At 40.6% G+C, this 20316-nt stretch overlaps 1 protein-coding gene across 1 annotated transcript in view; it reads left to right on the top strand.

Annotated features, from left to right (window-relative positions):
* The first annotated feature begins 5909 nt into the window (after positions 1-5909).
* The window catches only part of LOC5569047 (CCR4-NOT transcription complex subunit 1), a 49141-nt gene continuing 34734 nt past the window's right edge, over positions 5910-20316 (top strand). The window contains exon 1 of the mRNA XM_021846157.1: positions 5910-6563. Within this exon, the coding sequence (XP_021701849.1) occupies positions 6462-6563 (102 nt within the window). The 5' untranslated portion in view covers positions 5910-6461. The remainder of the gene's footprint in view (positions 6564-20316) is intronic.

Genomic DNA, 20316 nt, shown 5'->3' with positions numbered 1-20316 from the left:
GCTAAAAGTTCTAATATTTTCGATGACATTGTCTAAAAGTTCTAATATCTTCGATGAATTGCTTCGTGATTCAATATGATGAATGTGACAAAAATGGAAGAAACAGTTCTTCATTCCAAGAGTGAAATGGATAGTTTTGAAAATTGCATCGAAATAAGCAATCAGTATGATGCATAATATAAATTTTCCGACCAATAAAGCAACTTATAGCCCAGGCTCTGAGATTCAAGTGAGTAAGCAAAGAGTGCTGTTAATCGTGGACAGTATTTCCGAATTTGCTGGATGTAAACAAGAGTGCTTGAACTCGATTATGGTAGAGAAAACTTCCTCTTTTTTGTTGACAAGAGTCATAAACATTTCACATACGACGACAAAACTAAAGTTTGTTCATGGTCGCCTTGATAGGCCCCTCACTCGGAATGTTTGAGTGGAAAAACTAGCCGAATGTGTCACGTTAAAAAGGTTCATTTCAAATTTCCAGAACCCCACAGTGCCGACTGTGCCAACGGTGGGACTATGGTGCTAAACATTACCGCATGAGTGTTAGCATGATTTGAGGAGGTTTTTTTAAGGATGTCTCTCTTGCGAAAGAAAAAAAATTAGCGTGGGGCAAATCGTATAGTTAAGGTCCTTTAAATCATAAGGATACACAGGACTTAAAATTAAAATGAATAAGGTCGAATATATTATTTAGATTGTCTTCCACCAAATCTAAGCGGTAATCTAAAGAACTAAACAGTGGTCAGAATTTGGAATTTGATCGGTTGGTCACACTCAACGATTTATCAATCGATAAAACATATTCATGCTTTATGTTTATGATTGAAAAAAAGGGAAAAAAAATCAAAATTATCAATTTTGTTAAGCTAGATCTCAGTTATTTGTGTATTTTAATGAAATTTTCAAAGATCATTAGACACATCTTGAATTTTGACACATATTTTTGAACAATTTTTCCAGGCTTCAGTTTTTACTAAAGTTGAATGTTCGACGAAAAATGTATAAAACTATTTATCTGAAAGCCCTACACATAAACTGTCTTGAGCAAACTTAATCATCTCACCAAAATCTACAACTTTGCTGAAGATAACATAAAGCTAATCCTTCAATTTGTTTAATTATGTCAATTATCAGAAATCAAAACATTCAAACATTCAAACGTCAAAACATTCTCTTCAATCAATCAAACCGGTATTGCTTTTGTTTTCGTGGTTGGAAAATTTATTCAAAAATATATGTATTTATGTCTGAAGAACTGTGAAAATTTCATTCAAATGTAACCCTTTAAAATTGATATTTTTTTATGTAAGATCCAAAAAGTTGTTTTGTTCAATACTGTAGAGTGTAGATGTGGTTTGGTTTGGTACATATTTTTACACAATTTATAGCGACTTTACAAGCAAACAGTTGAAATATTTAAGAGCATTACAGCCATGTTCATTCGCCTCTAAAATGGACAAATTGATGTGAAATTTGCGAATAAGTTAAACGACTTTCCGGTGAGAATCGAACTCACGACTACCTGTTCACTAGACAGGGCGCGCTACCCCTACACCACAAGAGGACTCATGGACTAAGAAGTTAACCTGAATTTGATTTCAACCCAATAATCACGTGGTTCTCTTTCGCGAAGCGCACCTCTTTCGGAAGAATTTTAAATGCCCATCCAAACACAACGCTTTCTATTGTAGATGCAATGCCTAGCCGATAAACGGATTATTTATTAGGTATTGAAAGACCACCCACACTACTCGCCAACGACGTGCTGGATGAGATTTGTATAGTGCGGGCTCCCAATGGGTCGTGAAATTCTCAAACGACCGGTTACGGCACATGAGTCCGTTGCTCGATAAATACTTTCGAATTAAGGTGAAGATGAATCGAAGCCAAAATTCAAATTTTCAAGAGCACGGATCTGGAGAACCAAACATCCGTTTGAGCTGAAAACCTTATCGATTGGTCACCACCACCTAGTGACCAATCGATTAGGTTTTCAGCTTAAACGGATGTTTGGTTCTCCAGATCCGTGCTCTTGAAAATTTGAACTTTGGCTTCGATTCATCTTCACCTTAAGGTGATCCAGTTTGGAATCAACTTCTAAGATTAAAATTAAACTTCAAAGACACAAATCTAGCGAAAAAAGCTTCCAAAACCGTGCACTTTTTATTTTGGCTTTGGCAGAAAGCTAGAAATAATAAGATTTGAAACGTTTTCCAACTATTTATCCAGTTTTGTGCCTTTGAAAACATGAGTAGGGGCACAATTCGGCCATCTTTGGATTCCGAGATGTTTCGCCTTAAGATTCGTGGTTTACGGCTAACCAGCCCGAGTAGAAGTTATAAGGGATTGAATTAAGCTTTGGATTAGATTTGGATTGGATTTGGATTTGGATTTGGATTGGATTTGGATTTGAATTGGATTTGGATTGGATTTGGATTGGATTTGGATTGGATTTGGATTGGATTTGGATTGGATTTGGATTGGATTTGGATTGGATTTGGATTGGATTTGGATTGGATTTGGATTGGATTTGGATTGGATTTGGATTGAATTTGGATTGGATTTGCATTGGATTTGGATTGGATTTGGATTGGATTTGGATTGGATTTGGATTGGATTTGGATTGGATTTGGATTGGATTTGGATTGGATTTGGATTGGATTTGGATTGGATTTGGATTGGATTTGGATTGGATTTGGATTGGATTTGGATTGGATTTGGATTGGATTTGGATTGGATTTGGATTGGATTTGGATTGGATTTGGATTGGATTTGGATTGGATTTGGATTGGATTTGGATTGGATTTGGATTGGATTTGGATTGGAATAGGATTGTATTTAGTTTGGATTTAATGTTGATTTGGGTTTGATTTGGATTTGATTCGGAAGGGATTGAATTAAGTTTTGGATTGGATTGGATTAGACTGGATTGGATTTGAGTTAGACTTGGATTGGATTTGGATTGGACTTGGATTGGATTAGGATAGGACTTGGAATGGATTGGATTTGGATTGGAATTGAATTTGGGTTTGATTTGGATTGGACTTGGATTAAGGGGACACGGGAGACCGTGTTATTTTCCCTATCTTTCGTATCACTCTAACAATAATCATCAAAACTTTGTGGAAGCAAATCTCGAGTTTTAGTGAACCGATGAAGCTGAAAATTTATCAGGTTGTGCACTACATATATAGAATCATAGTGATACATTTTCGCATCAATATATGGAGTGGTTCTTGGGATTTGCTTCTTGAAATGGATAGGGTGATTATGATGACGTCCCGTGCGGCCTTAAATTGGATTGGATTGGTTTTGAATTGGAATTGGATTGGATTGGTTTTGAATTGGAATTGGAATGAATTTGGATTGGATTTGATTTGGGTTAGATTTGGATTGGATTTGGATTTGAATTGGGTTTTAAAGCCCTGTCCCAATTTTAGTGCCAAACGCTTAAGTTTAGGCCAAAAACACATGTTTACTCAATTTTCTAATGTTTTCCGTTGGTTTAAGCCCAAAATTTTTTTTTTTTAGATTTTGTCACATCCTTTGGCATAAACTCAAATTTTGGGTGTATTTTGTTTTCCGTGTCCCTTACAAAATGTCAAATAGGAACAACCCCAGTGGCCGAACTAAAACCCCTGTGGTGTTTTTGTCGACTAAGCGAACGTCAAACATGATCTTAAGTGTCAAGGTTCATTTATGGACCCAATTTTTAAATTAACGTTTAAACATGATATAGCCGTAATTTGAGCGGGAAAAATTGCTAAAGTTGTTGCAGTAAGATGCTCTTTCGTGTTATTGAATAAAAACAAGATTTTATTAAAAATTTTAGGACCCAATTGGTCTTGGATTGTAAGAAGACCAGTTTATGTGGCGATTATGGTGCATTATACCAATGCATAATATTACATAAATTTATTTCGTGTGCATTTGAAATTAATTAACGTGTTGATAGAACCAGCCCAATGCGAACCAGTGACGAGAAGCAACCAGAAACGAGAGAAAACAAAACAAAGGCTCAGGTCGGTTAAGCAACGCATCGTACGAAATACGATTCGAAGCCGACGCTAGAATCGTGCGAGTTGAAAACGTGGTAGAACGTATAAAGAGGATTATGCGTCGCGTCAATGATGGAGATGTGACAGTAAAAAAAAGCTCCGATTGCGTCATGTAGGATCCAAAAACCGTCGAAAATAATTAAATTGACAAGCACTGTTTTTCTCTATTTTGGACACACCAATACATTTTGGACCCTCATAGTATATATTTTGGACACCCGGAATTTTTTATCGTTTGGCGTATAATATACAGTCAGAAATAAGAATAGTCACCGAATTACTAAAGTTTATGCATTGATATCTATTTTAGATCTGCCTTTCTTCTATTCCGCTGTTATTCTTCACACACATTCTTCATTTCGACTGGGTTGAAGCTTAGCGATGCTCGTTAAAGCTATATCCTTTCTCTATACGATGCCACTAAATTTGCTATGTGTTCCAAGGGAAATATGAGACATATCATGTGAAGAAATACCCAAGATTTATAAAAAAAATGGGTTTTTTCGTAAACTGTTTAGCTAGCTTTCGTACGAGGGATCCACCAATTTGAGAAAACCAAAGGGACCACGCTTAACTTTTATCGAAAACTAGCGATCAATGACATAAAATTTGAATTCTAACGATGGGTGCCGATGGCGGCCTGGTTTCAGCGAGAATTGCTCAATATTGTGACTATCCATATTTCTGAGTGTACTTGCCCATAGTCTAATCAACCGATTGACAATGGAAAACCGAAGAAATTCTACGCTTTTAGTTCAAAAATTTGAAAAAAGTTTTTGTTTACATTTGAAAGATTTCTGACGGTTTCAATTTCTCCGTGTAACGTATTGTAACGGTTGGATGTATGAACCAATTAAATTAAATTTATTTCAGATAAAATAAACACATTTCCTATGTACAAACGGTTGATGCAAGTGCGGAATAGTCCTATGGGGCGGTCTATTTATTACGTAAGGCAATTTTCGGGATTTTTCAACCCCCGCTCCCCCCATGATAAGATTTTTTGTATGAAAACTAAAAATAAATTGTATGCCGCGTAAGAAATCTCAAACCTATGCCCCCCCTCCCCCCATAAACCCTAACGTAATTAATGGATCGCCCCTATCTTTCCAAATGGCATGCGAATTGAATTGGTCATTTGATTTAAACTGGGAAATTTGCAGGAAAATGGCCCAGGGGGTCCAAAATATACAGGGGTACAAAATATATTGGTTACCTTACACGTTACTGTAAGACTCACAAATTTTTTGAATTGCAGTTGAACCAAGAACCTCCATGAGTCGATGTTCTATTGACTCATGTGTGGAGTTTAGATAATCAACGAGAAAGGAATCACCCTCCACGCGATGCTCACACAACTTACCCAGCCAAGTATCGAATCGCAAGTGAGGCAGAGTGTGAATGCATCTAATGTGCAAGTGACAGTATTGTGTTAGTCATGGATACCAACATTGACAATATGACAGTCAGCATCACAGAAGAACGTCTAAAACCGATTGCTGTGATCAATCCTCATGCCACTTATCAACGCAGTGGATTCTGTATCCCACATCATGGAACCATACTAAAAATGAAATTTCATGGTTACTATGATGGTCCCTCAAAACAGCTCTCCAAAGGATTTCTGTTCCATGACTGGATATTTCCATGAGTCAATGGTCTCTTCAATATCGTCTCATGGATGTTTCACTGTATTATAATATTTCCCCTGACTACTCCCAATCATTCCAACAAAATTTGTTCTCATCGCACCTCCGAACGCACCCCAAACTGTTCGCTTTTCACTCCATCCTGGGCTGTCATCATTGCGATGACGAAAAGTGAAAACTCAGATCTCGCCAGTCGCCAAGTGTCATCCAGCACAATGTTCGTCGTCTATTACGAGGAAGTGGTCGCAAATCAGTTCGCGCGTGTAAATTTAGTGAATTTTCCGTTCGTAAATCCGCTTGGTTCCGCTCGTTTCCGGTCGTAAAGTGTTCCCGAGAGTGCACTGCCACTGGTGGTCATCGAAAATTCTGCCCCAATGTGGGCCCAGGACCGCAAAAGTGCAATCGAAAAATTTCCTCCCTCGAGCAAAATTTTCTTCCTCTGTCCCCGTCGTCGTCGTGGTCGTAGTTATCATTGGTCATCATCATCAACTCAGCAGTGGTTTGTGAAGACTAGCGCTCTCGCAAGTGAGAAGAAATCGAACGTCATTCAGAGAGATAGCCGGTGCTATCCGATATTATTACACCAGCAGAACAAAACAATCGAAGAGCATCAGAATCGGGAATTCTTATCGCCATCGTTGCCGTGGCCGTTTTCTTCCAGTGGGATTAATCCAGACAAGTTGGTGGCAATAATCGTAGAGGGCTTCAACCGCGGAAGCGTTGGAAGCGCTCGTGAGCCCCTTTGGATGGAAGTATGAACCAAGAGCCCTGCTCATACGCCCTAACCCAGATCAGTTACCTGGTTTCGAACTTGAACAAGAAGAACTTTGCCTCGAATAGTCGGCAATTAGCACAGGTGAGATAATTTCCGGTGAAGAGGAATAGATAGTTATAAGCTAATCAAATCGCTGCTTATCGGAACGTCGATTCGTCATGTCTGTGTGTGGAGCAAAATCATTGCATTTCTTTTTGTCATTCATAGTGCGCTTCATCGTCAATTTCTATGTGTTTCATTTGATTCGTTCGCTGCTAACAATCAAAATCATGACGTATGTGCGTGTGCTAAATCAAACAGAAAAAAAAATCATTTTATAATCAGCGCATTGGTTCATCGTTGGCGGAAGTGTGTAACAAAACAACCTACATCGCCTCAGAAAAGTGACCCTGACTAACATCATCTAATAATGCGAATGTGCGCTTTCGTGTCGCGGTCGTTCGTCTGCGAAGGATTTTCCATAGACGGTAAGAGAAGAGGTAATGGGATAGGAATCATCATGGCCACCAGACAGCACCAGACCACGTCTATCGATCCGAATTGTATTTGTTTCGGAAGGGGGGTTGATGCACCGATAAAAAAATTGATTCCTTTTCGTTGAAATAGCGGTGGGTGGTTTAATTTTGTCCAATTTTTTGATAGGATATTTTCGAGACGTTTCAGTTATTTGATTTTTTATTTTGATACTATTGCTTCATTGATTTCTCTTCAACGATCCTCTCTTGGCTAATAATTTCGTCAAACAAAAGTGATTGAGAGAAACATTTTAATTAAGGCAAACAATAAAATTAGCATCAAGTCCAAAATGTAAACAAATTGGTTTTCTGCAGTATAGAATATCCGATTCTTACATAATAATCATTCAAAAATATACATGAAAGTTAAAAAAATAACATATTTTTAAAAGGCTCCATGTCTTATTTTTGCTAATCAGGGAATTTGTCGCAAATACGGTCTTATCCTGAAAACGCCACATTTCTATATTTCACCGGAACCGAGTTGTGGCTCTTTAAACAATTGACATGTTGATTACGAAACATATTTAAATTTTATTAAGTAAATGCAAGTTTTACACAGTGATTGGCTCCACGCAAACATTATCAAATTTTCCATCAGATTCCTGGAAACTGTTTATTTTATAGTAACATACTACCTAATAAAACTTGTATGTACTTGTTTATACTTCTCGCGTAACAATTCAAAAGGGCCAATCCTCAGATCGTTGACTCTGAGAAAATTCGATTTGAATATTATCAGCACATTTTCAATTCCTATTTTTCAGTATTCAATTCAATCAATGTGATTTCTTGCTAGTTGAGTGACGATTTACTATTACTACACGCTAATAATTGATTTTATTCTGAAAACTGACAAAAATGTGGAAAAAATGATAAGTTTAAATGCTTGGCCCATTTTCGATTTTCATCAAGGCATGGGCCTTTTTTATTGGCCAAAAAAGATTTTTATTAGCGTGCTTGGCCCAAGGCTAGGCCTTTTCGGTTTTCAATGAATGAGCAAGAGAGAGTCATTGGCCTCTCACCATGCTAAGGCCAATGACAGTTTGCGAAATTTTCCGATTGTAGGCCCTCTTGATGGAGCGAGAACCAATCATTGGCCTTTTCGAGTGGGGGCCAATGAATGATTTGGAAAAAAGCGGTTATTGGCCGTTTAGATAACCGAGTTTATAACGGTAAGTTTTATGATTATGTTGACAATGTTTGCATAGTTTGTGGATGTTGGGAGATGCTATCGAATGGTATCAAAACCCGATTTGTTTACAAATGATCATTGGCCCTTTAGAACTGTTACGCGAGACTTCACAATTTGCTACACTTGGTATCAAAAGGCCGACTCCAAAGGCACGTTCCCCACCAGTTAGGAGATTTGTGTTATCGCCATACTTGAGCCTTTGAGGGAAGAGAAAGATGGGAGAAAATAGGAGTGGGGTCTCTTGAAGAGGGACAATCGCATATGCGAAATGAGAGCATGTAGCTTCATACCACAGTGGGTTCAAACAGCGCCCTAAAAGGGCACTGCAAAACGCATGAACGTAAAGAGAGCCTATAGCTCATTACCACAGCGGGTTAAGAATAACAGAATTTCATGAAGATTCAGGCTTCTGAAATCAGCTCCGCCTAATAAGTGTTTACCAAGTAATTGGAATCGCATTTGTGCCAAAAATGGATAGTTACATATCAGGTGATAAGAAATTCCATAATCGGAATCATAACTATCACACACACACACATGAGTCAGCACGCTGAATATTTGCCATGCGATAGTTGAGTCGGCAGTGGCTAGTTAACGCTCTGACCAAGAGATTGCAATTCTACTTTGAATTTCCACTTTTTGGGATGGCTCAGAAATGTGCAATTTTTTTTGACGATACGACTCCAAACTATTCCAATATTGCTTGTGCTGAGTAGCCGCCCAAGAATTGATCTGAAGCTTCACCCAGCACTTTGAAATTTGAATAGCTGGCTCAGGGCCAATGAAGTCATGCGATGCTCCATCGCGAGCTAGCTCATCAGCCAATTAATTTCCATCGATGGAGAAATGGTCAGGTACCCAGGTTTACAGAGTTAGCTGAATTCAGTTCCTCTATTTGAGCTCGATCTTGAGTTGGCCGAAGCAAGAGCTTTCATAGCAGCCTGACTATCTGAACAGAAGTAAATAACTTTACCATTACGCGCTGTTGAAGTGTTGATTGCACTCCACACGTAGGAGCAAATATTCCCGCCTGAAAAACGGTGCAGTTTCTACCAAATGGATAAAACTGATTTAGCCTTAACTCACGAGAACACACCAACACCAGCTCTACCTTCAAGAAGAGAGCCATCAGTGTAACATACTATATTGTTTGATATACTTCTTTCCAAATAGCCAGACGTCCACTCTTCCAGTGAAGGGAATTGTGTGGTAAATGTCCTGTAAGGAAAGTTTCAAGCAATTTTGAGATCACTTGGAGCAAGGACAATATTGTCCCAAGCAACGGAGTGTGTGTACATCTACGATTTACCGTATTTTTTTTCCAGTACCCACAAACGGTAAGAGCAAGAAAGTGTTTCTTTTTTAAGATGTATGTGTAGTGGCACAACGTCAATAAAGGGCCTCGAGCGGTACCGCAAGGTTTGTAGAGAACGCACCAGACATCGCCATCAAGCACATCCTTTGGAGATGGCCCAATTTGATTGTTCTCACATCGCCCTTTTGCCGCCACATAAGACAGCCTTGGTCGAACAACAGGTGTGTAAATCCGCTTGATATAGTTGGGTTTGAGACCTCAAGTTTTACCAAAGGTTCGCCGGCATTGACCGAAGGCCATGCAAGTTTTGTTTTTTCTCTAAAATCACCTCCAGGAAAGTTTGGAATCGACATACTTGACCTGATCAATCACATTAATCTAACAGCCAAAAAGACGTAAAGGTCGAATTCCATCGCGGTTTCTTCTTTCCATAAAAAGAACAATTTATTCGGGTTAATCGAAAGGCCATATTGGTCCTCCTCTCGGGATAAACTTAACAGTAATCTCACACCAGGATCTGGGAATATACCCGGTAGCAAAACGGCTTACATGTAGCTTTTTCAAAAAATGTTTGATAAATTCAAATCCCTTCTGGAGCAGAACAGGATAATTCCTATCTGCTCCTGGAGATTTGAAAAGAGCAAAACTATTGAGTGCCCATTGAATCGATTCAGTAGGTACGATACTGCTAGCCGAAGCCAGAGTCTCATAACTACACTCAGGTAAAAAAACTTGAAAATTTCTTAAGGAATAATTATGGTTTGGCGTTACAACGTTTATTGTTGAAATTTGAAAGTTTTACTTATGATTTTGGCAAAGGATTTTGTTACTGGTTTTTATAAGTCAAGCATAATTTTTCAAATCGACGTATCTAACATTTGGATGGATTCGAGAACCGAATACTGATGATGTTCCACATTAGTTTGCCGACGCGTCAGCTAGCTACAATTGTAGAAATCCGAATTTCTCGATTTCCAACATGTTTAGTGATTCGGAAACGGTATGACGTATCTGCTGATTCAAATTTTATGTTTTGATTCGGCATATAGGTCACTTTACTATGAGCATATGTACGGTGTATGTGCTAGCATGAAAATGTTGACAGTTGAGTCGCTTTACAAACACATGGTGTATGTAGCCGAATTAAAAACACTGAGTAAAGTGCACATAGGGCAGAATTGAAATTTATTTCAAAAAATTGAAAAATGGTTTTAGGAATACTTTTGTTGGCTCAATATGTAGATTATGCGTTTTTCAAGCCCATGCAAAGCAAACCTCGGTCTGTTTATTTTTGCAAATACGTCGGATTGAAGAATTATACTTGAAGTCATTTAATGAAATTCTGAATCGAACGTAATGATAATAACGTAATTTGAATTTTCAATCAATGATAACATTAGCCTGCTACTCCAGGCATGCTCAAAAATTGACATGTTCTGTACATTTGACTAGATTCCGCTTAACTTGTACCCAACTTCGAAAGCGGAAGAGTTGAGCTAGCAAAAATTATTTCAACCCTTGATTTATAAAGAGTTCATAGATATCACTGTAGTACAGTGGGGATTCGCTCGTTGGGGGTCCGCTACATGAAATGACTCGATGGTTGGATGTTCGCTGGTTGAAAAATATTCCAACTAAAAAGCACTCAAATGTCAACAAAAAATGTCAAACTGACTTTGACGTCTGAGTACAGTCGCATTGAAGTCTCCGTATATAGAACAAATGCGTTTGTATATGTCCGTTTCGTGACGAATTGCTCTCCAGATGCGTTAGTGTGGAGCATTTGCACCAGCTGTCAGTCGTTCCAGCTAACGGGTCGGATTCGCTAGATGGAAGGCAGTCGTTTTCCAACCAGCGAATCCCCGCTGTACCACTCATTTCTGCTGCACCGATTTCATCTCGGTTCAATTGCATGACAATCGCCACACTTACGAGACGAAGTACAATCTTCACGTTGCGTTTCCGACCACGACACAAACTTTCACCCGTCGGGTCTAAATCGGTACTTTGATCCCATATGTAAAATTTTTAAGCGTTCAATGAAACCATATTTTCACTGGTTCAAACTCATGATTTATGGAAAACCTAAGATATTTTGCCTCAGTGTACATGAAAAGACATTTGGTTCATCTTCATCCGTAGATGCTACGTCCACACATCCGGGAAGAAGAAGTAAAGTCACCATAAGGTAAACGAATTTCGTTCAGTTGGAAATCCTTAGATTTTGCAAGGATTTTTTTCAGCCGACTATCTCTACTCAAACTGGAAACATTTATACAAAGATTTTCCAGCCGGATCGTTGAGTAGAACAAAGAGCCTTCTTGTAAGCCTTGCGAGCCGACTTGAACGACTCTGATTCAGCCGATCGGCGTCTGTTCCAACTTCTTCTGCATTGTTTCCTGAGTTTAGTCAGATCGGAATCCCACCATGGGGTCCCTCTTGTAGTCTCCACGACCGCAGAGGACATGCTTCTTCAAAAGCTTCCATAATATAGGATGTTGTAGTATCAACGACGTCACCAAGTCACTTGATTTTTTTTCAATGGACAGAGAATAGCCATAGAATTTGATCGCAACCCATTCTATGTAGAGTTCCCAGTTTGTTGACCGGGGATTTCTAAAACGCAAAGTCTGCCCAGTTACATTTGAATGTTCAAAGAAGATGTAGCGATGATCAGATAACGATTCCTCTCTGATACATGCCAATTCGTCAATTCGTGACTGATTCTATTCGAGTAGAGCGTTATGTGTAACATTTAATCTCTGGTAGATACCATGAAGATTGGGCGATTGATTGCCTATGTTAAGTAATCCACGATCTGTACATTTCATGTTTACTGAATCTAGCAAAAACTGGGTCAATAAGGTTATCCAGATAGTAGTTCGATAGCATCTCTTCTCATCAGAGGTGAATGAGTTTATTAAATTTTAAACCTCTTAAATATAATAATAATAATGATTCAATAGCATCTCCCAACTAATTGTCAACATAATCATAAAACTTACTGTTATAAACCAGATTTTCAAAACAACCAATAATAGCTTTTTTCCAAATCATGCATTGGCCTCCTGCTGAAAACGGCCAATGAACGGAGCTCTCTATATCAACAGGACAAAATCGAACAATTTCGCAAACTTTCATTGGCCTTAGCATGGTGTAATGGCGCGCTTGGTGTTCCCGCATTTCACATTTGCGTTTCAAACGTATACAGCAATAAATTGGTTGTTTATCAATAGAGTTTTACTTATGAATAATTGAAACAGTTAGTTGACTATGGGATTGATATGATGAATATAAAACCATATTTTATACTATTACTTAGTATTCATCTGATTCGATTTGATGCAGGCTTAGGAAAATTCAACGATCATTGACACACGAGCCATAATTTCAGCCAATTTATCCGCCTGCATTCAGAGGCGATTTTGTTTTATTTTCTGTGCTATGTTTGCAACCGAAGGGGTGTTCAATTGTCCAATAGATTATAATTAGGTTGTTACAGGCTGCATTACCCGAAAATATGAAAGTTATTACCAATTTTATGCAAAACATAAATCACCCGAATAGCTCGATACTGTTGCAGTCTGTAAAAGTTGCTGCTCTTGAACGCTCCCGTGCCACGTACCAAACGAGAGAGTGAATGTTTACAATCATAGGCCTCTCCGAATGCGATGTGCTACGAACTGTTATGGTTCGCGAACTGTTACACCCTCCGAATATGGTTCGATCGGCTTTTTTTTTGTGATATTTAGTTGGAGCTGCCTGACAGCTTAACTTGTGAAGGCTGAACCCTCGGTCTGGCTTTTGCCAAGTTTCCCCTCTACCTGGACCAATAATCAGACGGACTAGGCTATGGTGCCCACATGAACACTGTTTTTTATTAGTACTGTGACGTGATAGTTTTTGAAAAATACCGATATTCCCTTGCTTCTGAGAAAAGGAAGCATTGTGAAAATCAGCAGCTCCATCAGAATTTTTTGAAATAGTTGTGTAGTAGTGTACTCTAGTCTAAATACTAATACTGTCGGAATGATTTAAAATAATTGGTTGTTTAAGTTTTTTAGTCATGCTATTCTGATTACTGCTGGCTTTTACGTAAGATTAGAGTCTTGAATGTCAATTGACGTCAAGTCTTAACAAAATTAGGTTGTTTAGTAGTAGTTCTAGTTCATTTCGTTTTTGTTATTGAAAGTATTTATTGGTCATTACGTTCATATATCCTTAAAGAAATGAGTCACTTTCCTTGTCTGTTTCAATTTCTCGAAACTAGCAAGTGTACCCTAATGATCAATCTCAGCGTCTTACTTTCCATAGTCATTTTTATAGTGAATAATTAAGCGTTAAGTTACCTTAGAGTTGTATAACAGTCTCCTACAAGATTCACTTTTCGGTGGCAAATGCAATGCTTCACAATGCCTACTTTCTACTTGTAAATTTTGCAAAAATGCTGGAATCAGAATATTTATACCATTGTTATAAAAGAGGTATTCCTATTATTAGGTATTAGGCAATGTAAAACCCATATTTAAAATAAGATTGTCGCCACTTATTTCTACTCAGTGAATCTACTAGTCATTTTCCTCAGAGTAATATTCCCTACGTCGTATATGATAACGATGTATCAAGCTAGCTAACAGTAAGAGTGGCTACGGATCATTGGTTAGAAAAATGCAAACTGATCCTCGCCAATAGAATTGATGTCCACTTCGAATAGACTAATTAAAGGGGTCGTCCATAAATGACGTAGCTTTTTAGGGGGGAGGGGGGTCTTCACGAATTTGTGACGAAGTGTGACGAGAGGGAGGGAGGGGTCCTAGCTAGTGGACGTAGCATTTTGAATCAAGTCCGTAAAAGAAAGGCGCTGAAAAAAAATGCATACAATTATTTTTAATGAAACTTCTTTTTTTTACTTATAAACTTGGGTTATGAAATTATGATTAAGCTTCAAAACATTCATATGACAAGATTGAAAAAATATCTATGAAACTTTAGATTTTCTTGATAAATGCAATCAAACAGATGTTTTGAAGCTTTAAATAATTGTATGAATATTATATTATATTCGCGTCTAAATTAATAAATTTATAAATAAACAAAATAAGTTTAATGAATTGAATAAAAATCAATGCTCTAACTACTTGCAGTACATATTTTTTGCCATTTGTTAACATGACATAAAGTCAGCCGTTTTAGTTTTATCCACATTTTCATATCCATATTAAAATATGCTCTTCTTGGCAAACATTACATTTAAAGCAAGATATTTATTACGTGAATTATGCCTTCAATGTTGCAGGAGATCTCCACCCAATCAACTCATCATTTGTTTTGATATATCGATGCTCTTGATGGAATAGCCTGAACATTAATGACGATAATAGATGCGAGTGTTAACAAAATTGCCCTATCATTAAATTTTGTTAATTACTCGGTGGTTGTGTAAGATATCAAATAGAGATTATTGTATTTGTATAATAATCGCAAAAAATCAGTGAAAAAATGCTACGTCATTTATGGACGGCCCCTATTTGAAATGCTAACAACGACGCAGAATGTCCGTTGGATCACATCCGAGATATTAGTGCGTATATATACTGCCCATAACTGCATATCAGTCACATTCGACATTTTTGACAATTTAGAGTTAATACCGTGAAGAGTCATCAAATGATGCATACTTTCGATCAACTTATTAAAATCTGTGATTTTGTTCTAAAAAATTCGAAAAAAATACCAAGTTGTTTTGTCACATTGGTAACTGTAATCGCATAACAGTCACATTGAGATTGTGCACGAGCCGCTTAATGTAGTAGCAAAGAAATTTCTATCTGAATTATTTTCTGACTATTCACCCAATATACGACATGAGCTGTACACATTTTCAGCCTCAAATAATCACTTTTGAGTTCCTGGTAATTTTTTGAAATTTTAGTTTCTTTCCATACTGCTATAAAATGCACAGTTGGTGTTCCATTTACTCAATGCCTACTTTTGTCGAATGTTACAAATATGCAGTTATGGGCAGTATAGTGCGTACATATAAATTGTGACGCGGCTTTAAGCAAAAATTCTAAAATGTGATACCACCACTACATGTTACGGCTTTGGTTTTCATCTAATGGGCTAATGGATTATGCCCTCTCATCGCGGTAAGGTCGCATAACCAAAGGGAGGGCTATGGTTCGATCGGCTTATTCGGATAAAAATCCAAACACTGATTTGATGAGTTAAAATTTTTGGACCATTTTCTATGTTCAACCAAGCATTGTTCTTTTTTATTTCCATTTGATTCTTGTTAGTGTGCAGTGGCCCAAGAGTTGTCCCTTTTGTTTTACAACGAATAAGCAAGAGATAATCAATGGACTTCGAATTTTTCGGATTGAAATTACGAAATTAGCCGATTGTAGACCCTCTTGAGGGCCTTCCTTAGCCAAGTGGTTAGAGTCCGCGGCTACAAAGCAAAGCCATGCTGAAGATGTCTGGGCTCGATTCTCGATCGGTGATCTTTTCGTCATGGATATTTTCTTGACCTCTCTGTGCATAGAGTATCATTGTACCTGTCACACGATTTACGAATGCGAAAATGACATCTTTGGCAAGGTTGGCTTTCTTTAAATAACTGTGGAAGTGCTCATAAGAACACTAAGTTGAGACTCTATCCCAGTGAGGACGTAATGCCAAGAACAAGTAGAAGAAGACCTTCTTGATCGAAAGAGATCTGTTCATTGTCTGTTTTAGGCAGGGATGTTAGATATAAGTAAGCCATGACTTTGGTTTAAATAAATTTTTCACTTTCTGTTCACACGTTAAATGAACAAGTCGTTTTCTTTCTTATCTGAAGATACAATAGGTTATGGGCCTATCGTTTTCAAGCCGAAGCTCTGAAAATTCAAGATGAATTCCGGAAGTCAAGCAGGATCAAGCGGCAGTTCCGTGCAAGGGATTTCAAGTCTGCCAGGAATCGAGCGGTTATCCGGACGAGAGAACTGGGCTACGTGGAAGTTTGCCGTTCAAACGTACCTCGAGCTGGAAGATCTCTGGGAAGCCGTCAAGCCTGCGCTGAGAGAGGACGGAACGTACGAAGCCGTGGAACCTGCGAAGGACCGGAAAGCAAGAGCCAAGGTAATTCTTCTCCTCGAACCGGTGAATTATGTTCACGTAAAGGAGGCGAAAACGGCACAGGAAGTGTGGGGAAACCTGGAGCGGGCGTTCGAAGATTCCGGCCTAACCAGGCGGATCGGTCTCCTTCACAAGCTGGTGAAAACCGATCTGATGAGCTGTTCGTCCATGTCCGAATACGTAAATCGGATAATTTCCACGGCCCATCAACTCAACGGAATCGGATTCAACATTTCGGAGGAGTGGATTGGTGCCCTGCTGCTTTGCGGTCTGCCGGAGGAATACAGGCCAATGATCATGGCCCTGGAAAATTCTGGAATCAGAATCACCGGCGACGCGATAAAGACGAAGCTGCTTCAAGAGGTGCAAATTCCATCGGCTGATGCGGCGTTGTTGTCGAAGGGTAAACGTAACCATGGTAACCCCAGCCACGGCAACGATAGCAACCACAACCGTGGAAATCAATCGAAGCAATCCACATCATCGAAGGGACCGAAATGTAGGAAGTGTCACAACTACGGGCACATTGCGAAGGACTGCAGAAGCACGAAAAAAGGAGACGCTTTCTGCACCGTCCTGTCTACGTTCGAAGCCGCCAGTGATGCTGACTGGTACTTCGATTCTGGAGCCACGACTCACATGACACGAAGCAAGGCTCTGTTGCAGAACGTGAAGCCGTCCAGTGGCACTGTGGTGGCCGCGAACAAGGCCGCTATGAAGATCGAGGGAACAGGAACCGCTGCTCTCAAGCCCGTCTGCAAGGACCAAGGAAGTGAAATATCCGTGAGCGATGTCCACTACATTCCACAGCTGTCCGTGAATCTCCTCTCCGTCAACAAAATCGTAAGTAAAGGTTACTCGATGATGTTCGACAACGCTGGCTGCAAGGTGATGAATTCGACCGGCGACCTAGTGGCTACTGGATGCCACGAAAATGGACTATTCAAGCTGGAACAGCACGAGCGCAGCGGAGCCGGCAAGGCGTTGGCTTGTCCGACGGATGATTCCATGGACGTTTGGCATCGGCGAATGGGCCACCTCAGCGAGGCGAATCTGAAAAAGCTAGCGAGCGGTATGGTGAGTGGCATGAATTTCAATTCAAGTAGCATTAGTGATTGCAGCGTGTGCGCCAAAGGGAAACAGTCCCGATTACCATTTGGCAAAAAGGGTTCCCGAGCAAAGGAATTGTTGGAGGTCGTTCACTCGGATATTTGCGGTCCGATGGAGGTACCGTCGCTAGGGGGTAGCAGATACTACATCCTGTTTGTGGACGACAAATCACGCCGCATGTTCGTATACTTCCTACGAACGAAATGCGAAGGTGAAGTTTTGAGGGTGTTTCAAGCTTTCCACGTGATGGCTGAGCGGCAGACCGGTTCGAAAATCAAAACCATCCGAACCGACAACGGGCTGGAGTATACCAACAGGAAATTCCAGAGCTATTTGGAAAAGTTTGGTATCCGGCATCAGCGAACAAATGACTACACCCCGCAGCAGAACGGTATGGCTGAGAGGGCAAACCGGACAATCGTCGAGCGTGCTAGGTGCATGCTATTTGAAGCAAACTTGCAAAAATCGTTTTGGGCAGAAGCGGTTTCGACGGCGGTGTACCTCATCAATCGATCACCGACTCGCGGTCATGGGATGACACCCGAAGAATGCTGGAGCGGAAAGAAGCCGGATTTGTCCAACATTCGGATCTATGGAGCAAAGGTGATGGTTCATGTCCCGAAACCGAAGCGGCGTAAGTGGGATGCGAAGGCCCATGAATGTCGTCTGGTTGGATTCGATGAAGACACGAAAGGCTATCGTGTATACGACCCGGCAACGAAGACTATATCAAGAAGTCGAGATGTAACGTTCATCAATGAGAGCGACGCCGGTACACCGGCGGCGACAATCAAAAGCAGCAAACCACTGATTATCAAGCTAGACGTAGAAGAGGCGGTATCGTTTCCCAACCCAGAAGAAGCTACCGGCGGGCATCCGACTCCCGCGGATGGTGCAACTGGTTCAGTTAAAGTCGATGAAAGCGATTGGGACGAAGAAGAATTCGAAGAAGCAGCAAGCAACATCAGTAGTTCTTCCACAGATACCGTGACTGACATCACCGTGCTCCCCCCACGACAAACTTCAAATCCACCTCCGTCACAGGTGTTGAGGCGCAGTGGTCGGGAGCACAAACTTCCAGGCAAGTATAGAGATTTTGCTATTTCGAGCAAAGGCTTGCCCTGTTCTCGTTTTTCCCAGATTCCTGCAATCGATGACAACAACCCATTGAATTCCGATGTGGCGAGCGGTGAAGCAAGCGGTTCATCCCTGGGTCCTGAGCGCTCGAGCCAATTCACTGGTGTGGCCTCTCAGCAGCAGAGTGACGAACAAGCCACGATTTCTGACGACCCGACCACGCATCAACAAGCAATGAGTCGAGATGATTCGGACAAATGGAAGGTTGCCATGCAGGAGGAGTTTGACGCTCATATGGCGAACGAAACGTGGACCTTGACGGAACTTCCTGAGGATAGGAAGGCGATCCGTTGCAAATGGGTCTACAAAACGAAGCTGGATGCCAATGGAAACCTTGATCGACACAAGGCGCGACTTGTGATCAAAGGGTTTTCGCAACGAAAGGGGGTAGATTATGACGAAACTTACTCCCCGGTAGTCCGTCACAGTTCGCTGCGATATCTGTTCGCCATGGCGGCGAAACACAATATGGAGGTTCAACAGATGGATGCTGTCACCGCTTTTCTCCAAGGTGAACTGACGGAAGAAATCTTCATGGAGCAGCCTCCGCTGTTCGTCGATCGGCGGAATCCATCCCTGGTGTGTCGCCTCAACAAGGCGCTATACGGGCTGAAGCAGTCCAGTCGAGTCTGGAACCAGAAGCTGGACCACATGCTGAAGCAGTTCGGGCTGAATCAAGCGAAGTACGATCCCTGCGTGTACTACCGCATCGAGGGTAGCAGCATGATATTCGTGGCAGTCTACGTGGATGACGTTATGATATTCTCCAATGACAGCGGATGGATTGAGCAAACGAAGGCGTTCCTGAGTGGTCATTTCCGGATGAAGGATCTTGGTGCGGCAAAGAACTGTCTTGGAATCCGAATCACACGGACGGATAGAACCATAGCGCTTGATCAGGAAGCGTACGTAGAAGCGATGCTGGCAAAGTTCAACATGGCGAACTGTAAACCAGCGAAGGTGCCGATGACCGACAAGCTCACGAAGGACATGTCTCCCAAGACGGATCAAGAAGCGAAGCAGATGACCAACATTCCGTACCAGGAAGCAGTTGGAAGCCTGATGTACCTCGCTCAATGTACTCGGCCAGACATTCTGTATGCCGTGAATCAGTTGAGTCGGTACAATTCCAATCCCGGAATGCAGCACTGGGGTGCTGTGAAAACCCTGTTTCGCTACTTGCGCGGAACAGCATCGATGAAGTTGGTGTACCGCAAGGATGGCGACAACAACATCAATGGTTACAGTGATGCAGACTGGGCGGCCGACGTGGACGACAGAAAATCCACCACCGGCTATGTTTTCACGCTGCAAGGGGCAGCTATCTCGTGGTGCTGCAAGCGCCAACCGACGATTGCCTTATCGACCTGCGAAGCAGAGTATATGGCACTGTCTGCTACTGTTCAAGAAGCATCGTGGTGGCAAGGACTCACTGCACAATTC

Source organism: Aedes aegypti, chromosome 2 (assembly GCF_002204515.2).
Source record: "Aedes aegypti strain LVP_AGWG chromosome 2, AaegL5.0 Primary Assembly, whole genome shotgun sequence".
NCBI classification, from domain to species: domain Eukaryota; kingdom Metazoa; phylum Arthropoda; class Insecta; order Diptera; family Culicidae; genus Aedes; species Aedes aegypti.
The sequence above is the reverse complement of the archived record's forward strand: the minus strand, read 5'-3'. Positions and strand labels throughout refer to the sequence as shown.